Source organism: Rattus norvegicus, chromosome 10 (assembly GCF_036323735.1).
Source record: "Rattus norvegicus strain BN/NHsdMcwi chromosome 10, GRCr8, whole genome shotgun sequence".
In the NCBI taxonomy this organism is placed as follows: domain Eukaryota; kingdom Metazoa; phylum Chordata; class Mammalia; order Rodentia; family Muridae; genus Rattus; species Rattus norvegicus.
In genome coordinates, this window is record NC_086028.1 from 70496426 (window position 1) to 70509026 (window position 12601).

Below are 12601 nucleotides of genomic sequence, written 5' to 3' on the forward strand. Positions count from 1 at the left end.
TATAATGAGGTCTGATGCCCTCTTCTGGTGTGTCTGAAGACAGCTACAGTGTACTTATATATAATAAATAAATAAATCTTAAAAAAAAAGAATAATTAAAAAAAAAGAAGAGTGGTCAGCTTTGAAACTATATACATACAAACAATTATAGCAAACTTGGCAAAATAAGTATTTGCTCATATGCATGCATGCATACACACATATACATAACAGCAAAAATCGAAGAAAGAGGCCATGAACTTCAGAGTAAGGGAAATGTGGGAGGGTCTGAAAAAAGAAAAATGATACAATTCTATTACAATTAAAAAACATATTTAAGGGCTGGAGAGATGGCTCAGTGGTTAAGAGCACTGATTGTTCTTCCAGAGTTCCTGAGTTCAATTCCCAGCAACCACAAGGTGGCTCACAACAACCATCTGCAATGGGATCCGAAAGAAGGAAAAAAAGAGATTTGCAGTTATGTTCAGTGGCTCACTCTGTAATCCTAGCAATCAAGAGGCTAGTTATGCAGGAAGACTAGAGGTCAGCTTGGATAACATAACAAATTCAAGTTCAACCTGCACTACAGTAAGATTGTATCAAAAAAGCCAGAGCTAGAAGAGTCGATCAGGGATAGGTCCCTGTCTAGATGCACAAGGCCCCAGGTTAAAGTCCCAACACTGAGAAAGGAAGAATTAAGAAATCAATACTCGGGCTGGAGAGATGGCTCAGTGGTTAAGAGCACTGACTGCTCTTCCAGAGGTTCTGAGTTCAAGTCCCAGCAACCACATGGTGGCTCACAACCATCTGTATTGAGATTCAATGCCCTCTTCTGATCTGCAGGCACACATGCAGGCAGAAAGCCGTATGATGTATACATAGTAAATAAATATTTAAAAAAAAAGAAATCAATACTCTCTACACAATCAAAAGCTTTTTTTGAGGGGCGGGGGGAATTAAAGACAAGGTTTCTCTGTTTAGCCTTGGCTGTCCCGAAACTCACTCTGTAGACCAGGCTGGCCTAGAACTCAGATTCTCCTGCTTCTGCCTCCCAAGTGCTGGCAAGCCCCACCACCCAGGCTAAGAATGTTTTAAATCTGTCAATTCTTGAATAAAATGGGGAGAAATAATCCTGTTTCCACAAAGATGAAAGGAAGGAGGTACAGAGAAATAATTATGGAAAATGTTTAATTTTGATTTGAATTCTGAAATGTTTATCACCCAACTTTTCTTTGAGACAGGATCTCATTGTGAAGCCCTGGCTAACCTAAAATTCACTATATGGACCAGCTGGTTCAAACTCACAGAGATCTGTTTCTGCTTTCTGAGTGCTTGGAATTAGTCATATGCCACTATGCCCAATACTCATCCAGTATTTTTTTAATTGTGCTCTGAGGACTTAGCATACTTTTTAAAAATATACAAGTTTTAGCCCGGTGGTGATGGTGGTAGTGGCGGCGGCGGCACAGACCTCTGACTCCCATCACTAAGGAGGCACAGCAGGCCTCTCTGAGTTCAAGGCCAGCCTGGTCTACAGAATGAATTCCAGGATAGCCAAGGCTACACAAACAAACTGTCTTCAAAAAACAAAAAACAAACGACTAAAATAACATACAAGCTTCACCTTTAATATTAGGATTTAGCAGAGGCAGGAAGATCTCTGTGAGTTTGAAGCTAGCCTGGTCTATATAGCAATCCAGGACAGCCAGGGCTACATAGAGACCCTACCTCCTCCCAAAAAGAATATGCAAGCTTCAAGTGCTAGGAAGGTAGCTCAGGTGGTAAAGTGCTGGCCGTGAAAGTATAGGACCCATCCCCAACACTCAAGTAACAAAGCTAAACATGGTAGCCTGTGTGCTGGGGAGGTGGATACTGCTGAGACTTTTGAAAACTGGCTTAATCACTGAGCCCCAAACTGGTGAAAGGCAGAAAAAGATGAATGCCACCTGAGGAAGATTCATGATTGTCCTCTAGCCTATCTATCCATCCAAGTACACACACACACACACACAGAGAGAGAGAGAGAGAGAGAGAGAGAGAGAGAGAGAGAGAGAGAGAGAAACTGTAAAAACTACAACCCAGATCTGTTGGTAAACACCCGTAATCCCAGCACTAGCAGATAGAGGCAGACAGATCTATGTAAAGTTCAAGGCTACCCTGGTCTGTATAGTGAATTCCAGGAGGAAAAAGGCTACATAGATAGATCTTGTCTAAAACAATACACATACCTAGCACACACAAAGGTTCTAAACTGATGTAACATGGTAAAATAAAGACATGTCAAGCAAAGACATTAAAATTCTCAGCATCCATGAAAGCAGGCATAATTAATTCCCTAGATAACATATGAATTCTTTAAGAGAAGAGGGAAGGCAAAACACCAAACAATGCTCATAAAATAAAAATAAGTAATTTTAGGGGGAAAAAGTTAAGCTGGGTCAGTGAGATGGATCAGAGAATAGAGGTCCTCACTGTCAAACCTGGTAACCTCAGTTCACTCCCTGGGATTTGCAGTGTACAATGAGAGAACTGACTCCTGAGTCCCAAAAATTGTTGTGTGACCTCCACACATACACTATGGCAAGCAAACACATACAAATAATTATAAATATTTAATAAAAAGTCAAGCCTATTGTATGCTACTCAAGATATTTATGATATCAGCTAAAAATAAAAGCTACTTACTAACCCATCTTCTGAAAAATGTCTAAAGCTGCATACTTTCAGAGATATAAAAGGTGAAACAATTGACAATCCAGGCAAAACAGGATATAAACCCAAAATTCATCATAATTTCTAGAACCTCAACATAGCTTACTAGACTGGCCTTGCACTCAGGTCCAGTGTCATCTGTCACTAACACGGAATTCAAGGCCCCACTTTACTAGATAAACTGCCGGAAATTTCTTGTTTGCACTAATGCATCAGACTTTTTTAAATGTGTAATTATGGATAGGTAGTAGGCACTGCTCATTTAAATTAAAGCCAAAGGGTTCTGTGAAGTTTGTTCTCTACTTGACAAATCCTATCTGCCCCAACTTACCTTACGCAATGTAAACAGATAAATAAAACTGATGCAGATATTAGCACCTGTTTATTCAGACATCCCCAAAAGATTCTCAAACCATTCAGTAGCTCCAACAAAAGCTTACAAAATCTTTCTGTAGTTACCTTGAAGTTTGACATCTAATTTGCCCATTTCAAACATACCCTAGCTTACACTTAGAAACTACTTTATCAACTTGCTCCTCTTTGGTTTAATTTTCCTGCAGCAAAACTAACAAAAACAAACCCAAACAACCTTTACTAAGACTTTAATTCATACTTTGCTACTTCTTCAAAAGAAGCATTTTAAATTTTCACAGGCACATTTCATAACACATTAAACAAAAAACTTTCACCGGATCATTTATAAATGTATCAATTCTGTTTCTATTTTAAAATGTACAGTCTTGCAGGGCATGGTGTCACATGCCTTTAATCTCAGCACTTGGGAGGAAGAAGCAGTGAATCTATGAGTTTAAGGCCAGCCTGGTCTACAAAATGATTTCCAGACAGTCAGGCCTACATAGAGAAACCCTGCCTCAAAAAAGAAAAAACAAAATATACAATCTTAATTTGATATAAAGTAAATCAACAAGAGCTAGAATAAAAGTTTAATTTTAGAATTTCTTTTTGGTTCTTTTTTTTTTTTTCGGAGCTGGGGACCGAACCCAGGGCCTTGCGCTTCCTAGGAAAGCGCTCTACCACTGAGCTAAATCCCCAACCCCAATTTTAGAATTTCTTAACGCCAGGTATATCACTGGTATTCACACCCTTAAACTTAAGGAACACTTCTGAGCAGCTGTAAATCATTTGACTGTGCCCTATTTCATGTCATGTAAGCCAAAGACTAGTTGCCCCCAGACCTGTCAGGCATTCAGGAAGTGACTGGTCTACTAGGGTTGGAAATAAATCAAGAATTTGGAATATTTCTCATACTGAAACAGACAGAAAAAGGTCAAGTAAGATTGCACTTAAGAATAACCATCATGATGATTTGGTAAGAAAGTACCACTAAAAGGCGTGTTTCCCCTATTCTGCTCAGTCCAAAATTGATGCAGCTACAATTCTGTATTACTGTATTAGTTTCTGTTTACTAGGTAGTTGAACTTAATTCTCCTTGTATATGAACTAGATTTCACTTCTAAATCCTCACGTTAAAATGTCTTTCGCCACATTTTAATTTTCTATCCCAAGCTACTAAAAACACCTGGCGAGTGGCTGAGTATGTATGTATGTATGTATTTATTTATTTATTTATTTAGATCTTAGAAATCTGTTAACAATAATGTCTGGCCTCTAATCTGCTTAATGTTTTTCACTTCTTACCAAGAAAATCCATTAAAAATCAAAGAGAACTACAAGCACCACACAGACACACTCTCAAATCTCAGTCATGAAAAATTAAGTCACATTCCGGCCATAAACTGTGCAAGACACTTCCAGTTAGCATGGGCTTTACACCGACAACCATATCAGAGTAAGTGGTAGGGGGTTGGGGCTATTAACAACACTGTGAATCAGAGCCAAGAGCAGCAGCAGTCTAGGACTAACAGCAAGGCCAGTCTCTGAAGGGAGCTGTAACACAGTATCACAATGCTGGATTTCTGAATGCCATTTTAAGGGAGCGAGAGGGTAAGAACTGGGAATCAAGTGTACTAAAACCGTCTGATCAACGTCTGAGGAGAGGAAACCTAAGACAAGGTTTTATGGCAACATCAGCTGTCTAGTCTCGTCTCACCTTAAACACAACTTCACTTCAGGTCGTTCTTAATCAAAGTCAACCACTCAAAGGGTGAAGGGTGGCAGTAGTAAATGAAAGGATGGTCATCGCCCTCATCAGAGGCAAAGACCCTGGGAAAACCAGAGGTTCCCTAATAGGAAAGGACTCCCAGGAGCAAAACAGAAAAAGCCCTGTCCTCTCTTCTCCAGCCAAAGCTGTTGGAAATCAGATTAGGATGTTGTCGGAGGTTTTTTTTTTTTTTTTTTTTAAATGAAAGAGTGATATGAGAAAATGGCACAGAAAAATGAGGGGGCCTGGAAGGGTTCAGCCACCCATGGTCAGGGCGTCCCTGCACCTAGACAAGATAACAACGCCACCCGAGCGCACCGGCAATGGCCAGCCAGCGCCCGGTACCCCGTCACTGCGAAAGCTTCGCCCCCTCCCCTAGCGCCCCAATTCCCAAACACCGCTCCCCCTTCCACCTCCCTGCCCTCGATATTCCCACGGCTGGCCTCTCGGTCCTTCGCCAAGCACCCCACGCCCCAGCCTCCCCTCCCTCCGGCCACCCACCCCGGGGCGCTCCGCGCTGGCCTCCCCGCAGCTCACTCGACCCCTCCCCCTCACCTCTCCTCAGCGCCTCCTCGTAGCTGAGGAATCCGATCCGTGACTCCTTGGCGCCCATGCTCCCCTCATCCCCTCGGCTGGGGGTCGGAGCCTGGTTTCGCCCCCACCCCCCTCCCGCCTTCTTCGCGGCGTCGCCGGCTGACGGTGTCGGCGTCCCCGGCCCCCTCCTCCCCCAACACTAACAAGTGCGGCTTCTGCCCCAGCGACTCCTCCCGACCGCCGCCGCCTCCTCCATGCCGAGTCACGTGACGCGCTCCCACCCCGCCCCCTAACCCTCCCTCCTACTCCGCCCTTCTCCTCTCTCTCCTCCCTTCGCGTCTCTCCTCACTCCTCCTCTCCTCCCTTCCGCCCCCCCCTCCCGCCAGCACCGCCGCGGGTCACCTGACCCGAGGCCCAGGACTGTTCCGGGTAATGGCCGCCCGAGGCCACGCTCCGCCCCACCCCACGCTAACAGCGCGCAGCAGCGCAGGGGCGGGGCGGCCTCGCCTCACGTAACGCGTCATCCTCATCTTCCCGCCAATCCTAAGCCCCGAGTCCCGCCTCAGCGCTCCGCTGGCCAAGAGGGCAGTGACTTCCGGGGCGCCCGAGGACGGTTCTTCCCCCCCCCCCCCACGTTCTGGCGTTCGACGGGCGGGGCCGGAGCGATGACGGTTGGTCCTGCGGTGGCCGAGACCCACCTTGGAAGATTCGGGGAATGTTAGGGAGCAGGGGTCTGAGGGAAGCGGTGCTGGCGACAGAGGAGCGGGCAGGCGGGGAACCCCTAACGTTCAGGGGATGTTGGCAGAAGTGAAAGATGAGAATCTCAAGGCTTCTCTGAGAAGATACCATTTTTTTCCTTCTAGTAGATGGATCCTAAAGACAGGACAGTGAACCTTGTCACAGAATTATTTTACATTCTGCGCCTTCCCGTTCTCCGGACGCAGCTGCTTTAGCTTTTCTTTCAGAGTCCCAGCCACTATGTCGGCCCATCTTCTGAACCTGTTGCCTCCCTCCCCCAATTTTTTAAGCCACCTCGTGTCATTTTGGTCGGTTGGGTTGGGTGTTTGTTTCTGACCCAGAGATCTGCTTTGTAACTCAGTCTGGCCTCGAACTTGGAGGGTCGCATGCCTCAGTTTTCCTTGTACTGGTCCTACAAGGAGTACCACCACACCAGGCCCTACCTCCTTCATGCTTCAGCCTAACACTTGCCTTCTAGAAATAAAACAGTTCAAAATGCATAATATATATATATATATGAATGTAATAGCATTAAGAACATTTACATCAACTACTTGATCTAGTTGAGAACTGAAACTTTTCACTCAACAATAATGGTAGTTCCTCAAGACAACTACATTTCTCCTGTGATTGGCTTATTTCATTGTGTAGTAGCTTATCAGGCTTCCCCATATGATCCAGCAATTCCACTTCTGAGTATGTGATCTCAAATTATGTCTTTAAAGGGATATGTGAACAACTATTTATGCACTGAACATTTATAGCAATAGTATATACAATAGTCAAAAGGTTAAGATGTCATAAGTTAGTAAACAAAATGTGTATAAATAGATAGAATTTTTCCATTTTTTTCTGTGTTGGGGGTCAGTGAGACAAGTTCTAGAAGTTGGCTGGACTGGGACTTGTGACAATCCTGCCTCTGCTTCCAGATATTGAATACCTGTGCCCCATACCTGGTTTCCATTTCCTTTCATTTTAACTCTTAATTTGTATATATCTTCACCATGAAAGTTATAAAATGAAACTTCTCAGTAAGGAAACAAAATTGAAAAAAAAATAACTATTTGGATTACAGTAGACTGCAGATGCCAATGAGATCACTTAGGGCCAGCAAAAGTTTCTGAAGCCAACTGACTGTCACATGCCCTGCCAGAGAAAGGTGTTTCTCTACTTACCTTTCCTGGAAGACCAGATCTACAGCGTGGCAGCCTTAGTCACAACACTGCCCTTTCCAGTTCTCTGAGGCAGTTAATAAGACCTGAGACTAGTTGTATTACTAAGAGCCCATGAATCAGGAGGTTGGGGATATTCCAAACCCTCTAATTTCCATGTCATCCGTTCAGTGTGTCCTCAGACAAGACAGTCATCCTGTACAGTATGAATTCTGAATTAGTTTATTTTGAAGGGAAACTAAAGATTTCAGATTTGAGGAGCAAGATACAGTTTGCATTACCACTTTTCCAAATAGTACATTAAGGTAATTTCACTAAGCATGGGTCTGGGTGTATAAATGCACAGTTGAATTACAGTGGATTCAGAGCAAATTATTTCCTCCTCTTGTGGCACTACCCCACTTGAAAACTGGGACTGTTGTTAGAATTTGGCTTATGAGATGATTACCACAAAAACATCAGAGAAGACTAGATTAAAACTTAAATTTAAAGTAGTGCTAACACACAGCAACTTTCAAGACTTTGTCCTTTCCTGGGAGTGTCAGCTTGCACCTATAATCCCAGGATCTGGGCCACAGAGGCAAGAGAATCACAAAGTTCAAGGCCAGTCTGTATATATAACAATGCCCTGCCTCAAAACACAAAATAATATGTGCAAAAAAGATTTTATTCTTAGAGTTCAGACCTGACTTCTCCCAAATACAATAAAAAAATATTTCATTCCATTATGGATTAAACCCTTTGAGTTAAATTACACATCATTGAAGAAAGCAGTAAGAATAGTTATGTCTGATGAGAATTTTAAACGTTATGCTGAAATAAGAACCTGCCTATGGTTTGTATCACAGGTCATGTAGTCAAATGTTAAAACATCTCCCTATAACTTAAAATTGATACTGTACTTATGTTTGATGATGCAGAAAATATAAAGTCATCTTGTCTCACTGAAGAAATTCTATTAATCATTTAGTTTGTTCAATTTTACTTAATCCATTGAGTTAGCCAGCTACCCCACTTTAAGTATTAAGTTGTACTTAGGAAACCATTCCTTTAGCTATAATTACATGCCTGTGAAAAGGTTATCCCTACAAAGATTTAAAGCATGGGATATTAGTATGTCATTTGTGCTTGTGAGCGGACAACCTAAATGACAACGTTCCTTAGTTTGTATTCCTGGAGGAGGACAGAGTCATTTTAGTACTTGCCAAAGAAGCATAGCTACAACAGAGATAAGCCAATACAATAAAGAGGGGCAGACCAACCTCATCTATGAGTAATTTGACTGTCAGAGAGGCCAGTGCCCTATGAAATCTGACTATCCAGTAAGTGAATTGATTTTCAGTATTATGGACTTGTTACCTTAAAATTTACACAGCTTGAAGATGAAGACAATCGTATTATAATTGTATTTGCAGTACATCATTTCAGCTATTTTATGTAGATAATACATCTCAAAAAATATTTTCTGCCGAGTACAGTAGCACACACCTTTAGCCCCAGCACTCAAGAGGCAAAGGTATGCAGAATTCCAAGTTCCAGGCCAGCCATAACAAAATGGCAAAACCTTATCTCCAAAAACAACTTTTTAAATTGATATTCAAGTGTCTACAATGTAAACGGCACTGCTTCACTGAGTCTTACTCACTAAGGTAGGTATTTTCCATGATTGCACAGACACCATATTTTCCATGTGTATAATATTGTACTATTACACCTTCCCTAGTCTACATACTGAACTGAGGTTTTTTTTATTTCATCCATTCCTGTATCTCAAACTTTTTCTATAATATGATTCTAGTTCTTTTTAGATCGTAAATCTTTTAAACATGCATAAAAAGCCAGTAATGTGTTTTTTTCTAATTATCTTTCCTTCTTAGACTGTATCTCCTTTTGATTAGTAACTATTCCTCTGTGGAGTATGTGACATATACTTGTAAAATCCCAGCACATGGTGGGTCATGGTTGGAGGACGGGGAGTTCAAGGTCATTTTTAGCTACATATCCAGTTCTAGGCCTGTCTGTGGTATGTAAGAACCTGTCTCAAAAATATCAACAAAAACAACAACCTGATACTCAAGGACATAATAATGAACAGACCACAAAAAAATGGTTTCATGTTTAGAGCACTTCCTGCTCTCCAGAGGACCTGAGTTCAGTTTCCACCACCCTTGTTGGAGTTACACCACAACTGCCTGTAACTCCAGCTCCAAGGGATTTGACGTCTTCTGGCCTCCACCAGCACCTACACATATGGCATACACACATGCACATGTAAAAAAACTGAGACAGCTATGTTCCCACTTACAAAAAGACATTTAACAGCCAGTGGTTGTGCTATAATTTGTGAACTGCCAGGTAACTCCAGTGAAAGTAAAGACAAAAAAATTACTGGACTCTAATGGACTTAGGAAATTAAGTTACATAATAGGTGAATTCTTTATTGATAGCATTGCTTGATAACAATTAATATCCCAAACCCAATCGATCCTAGTATTTTCCTCTAAGTAGATTTTTTTTTTTTTTTGGTTCTTTTTTTTCGGAGCTGGGGACCGAACCCAGGGCCTTGCGCTTCCTAGGCAAGCGCTCTACCACTGAGCTAAATCCCCAACCCCTCTAAGTAGATTTTTTAAAGCTAGAAAATAGAAAAAACAAAAACCAGGTGGTGGTGGCTCACACCTTTAATCCTAGCACGTGAGAACAGAGGTAGGCAGATCTCTGAGTTCCAGGCCAGACTGATCTACAGAGTGAGTTCCAACACAGCCAGAGCTACACAGAGAAGCCCTGTCTCAAAACAAACAAACAGAAAATAGCATTTGGACAAAAAAATTGATTTGGCAATTCTGTGTAAGTTTAGTATTCCAGTAAAGGTAAAGGAGAGAATCAAATGTGGATTTCCTAGAAGGGAGGAAGGAAATTAATGTAAAAAAGAGGATGCTGGCTGGGCCTTCACTTGTACCTACTCAGTATTTTCCCACTGCTCTAACATTTAGTATGAATGTTGAAAGTAATTCATTTTAATATGTATAAAGAAATGTTTGTATGTTAAGTCATAATGAATACAAAAAAGTTTTCTGGTTTAATTTTGTATGTGCATGTATGCATGTGTGTGTACATGTATGTGTGTGTGTGCAAGCCTGACTCTGCCATGGTGCACCTGTTGAGTCTGTTGCAATCATAAGACAACTTTCGAGAGTCAGATCTTTCTTCTACCATGTGGATTCCCAGAATCAAACAAGCCGTTAGGCTTGCTGACAAGTACGTTTTCCAATGAACCATCTCACCAGCCCCAGAAGAAGGTGTATACGTGTGTTCACGTGCATGTGTATATGTTGTTTTGTCTTTGGAATTACTATAACCAAGATAAGTATAGGTCAGTGTGGGAACCTACAGTAGTCAAAGGTATTAGTTCAAGGTAAAGGAGTGGGGTAAAGGAGGAAAGCCTGTGTGATGTGACTCTTAAAGGACAATAAGAAATCAGCCCTTCATTCAAGCCAACAAATCCAAAGTGCCTACTATTTGTTAGGAACTGAGTGAGGGAGAACTTCCCACATGGATTTTATGCTCTAGTAGTAAAAGAAGTCATAGAAAATTAATAGTGGTTAGGAAGTCAAGTTAAATGCTATGGAAAAAATTCCAGAGGAGACAGAAAATGTTGGGCTGAGAGTTACAATGTAAAGTAGAATGGGCTGGGTATAAAGTATGAAGGAGACAAGTGGAAAGTCCTGTAGATAGCCCAGGGAAGACAGTGAAACATCTCTGACAGGTGTAATCAACAAAGAAGCAAGCATGGCTGCAGCAAGGGAAATGAATAGCGGCCATTCCTCATAAGACTTCAGTTCTTACTCTAGAAACTAGGGTGCTATTGCAGATTTCCAATGAAAAATATGTCATACTTTTTTTTAAATATTGATGGACATCAAACCCAAGCCTCAGATGGTAGATAAGCATTCTCATCATTGAACTATAACCACAGATCAGATATTTTAAAAGAATATATTTCCCAGTACATATACACAAACACACAGAATCTGGAATGAGAAGAAAAAGAACAAGATTAGGATGTCATTTCCACTCTCTTCAAGCAATGAGGTTTAGAGGTAAAAGGTTGTATTCCAGATATTTTGTACTAAAAGCCAACTGGGCTGGAGATAATGGTTCAGTGGTTAAGAGTAATTGCTGTACAATCAGAGTTCAGATCCCAGAACCCACATACTAAGACAGGCATCATGTGCAAACCTGTAATCCCAACTTTGAAATGAGTGGAGACATGGATTGATAGAGTTTAGGCTTCTGAGCCTAGCTAAAAGGTGAGCCTCAAGTACAGAGAGAGAACCTGCCTCAAAGGAATAGACAGAGAGTAATAAAAGACACATACTGGCCTCTGTGCATTAGTACACACATACACATAAATGCCATATGAATGTGTCCAGAGTATAGATTGAGATGGGTGATTAGTCAAGGATTACTCCAAAGTTGATGGTGTCAGCAATTTGAGGGATAGGATTGCTATTGAAGGAAGACAACGGGAAGAGAAAGTTTATGGTTCAAGGACAGGAGCTCTTCCACTATATTTGAGATACTATTAGACATCCAGGTTGAGATTTTAAATAGAGTTTTGGGGGGGGTGTTTGTTCTGTTGGGGGGTTGTTTGTTCTATTTTTCAAGACAGTTTCTCTGTGTAGCCCTGGCTGTCCTAGAACTCTGTGTGTATGTGTGTCTGTCTGTCTGTGTGTCTGTGGGGGGTGAGTGTGTGTATGAGTGTGTGTGTGTACCAGGCTGTCCTTTAACTCACAGAGGTCTAGATTTTTAAATGTGAAGTGAGAAAAAGGTCCAGGTTGGAGATATGAATGAAGTCATTAGAGGTTGATGGTATTTAAATATGTTAATCTGTCTAAAAGGTTTAAAAGATAAAGTCTTCTCCCAAAGGAATGGGATTTTTTTTTTTTTTTTTTTTTTTTTTTTTGTTCTATGAAACAGAGTCTCAGTCTAGGTCAGGCTAACCAGAAACTTACTACATAGCTTAGACTGGGCTCAACCTCATTAGTTTTTCTGTCTCAGCTACCGAGTGCTGGGATTTCAGGTGGGAGCCACCATACTAACCTGGTAATTGGGTGTTTTAACAAGAAGAGTTCTGGGCTGGGCTTGGTGGCACACACCTTTAACCTTAGCCCTGAGAGGCAAAGATAGGTGGATTTCTGTGAGTTCAAGACCAGCCCGGTGTACATAGCTCCAGGACAGCCACAGCTACCTAGAGAGACCCTGTCTCAATAAAATAAAACAACCAGAATCCTGGAAGTTAAGGAACTAGAAAGAAGATTGAGAAGACAAAACCCGGGGCTGGAGA

At 41.7% G+C, this 12601-nt stretch overlaps 1 protein-coding gene across 5 annotated transcripts in view; it reads right to left on the minus strand.

The window, feature by feature from the left end:
- Usp32 (ubiquitin specific peptidase 32) overlaps positions 1-12601 on the minus strand; it is a 184699-nt gene that overhangs the window by 143116 nt on the left and 28982 nt on the right. The window contains exon 1 of one of the 5 annotated variants that reach the window (NM_001401667.1): positions 5369-5614. The exons of 2 other annotated variants lie outside the window; for them this stretch is intronic. In NM_001401667.1, the coding sequence (NP_001388596.1) occupies positions 5369-5426 (58 nt within the window). In that variant the 5' untranslated portion in view covers positions 5427-5614. Of the gene's footprint in view, positions 1-5368; positions 5615-5754; positions 5831-12601 lie in introns of those variants that run through there. 2 more of the 5 variants (XM_063269091.1, XM_039086042.2) reach the window with 2 other exon arrangements.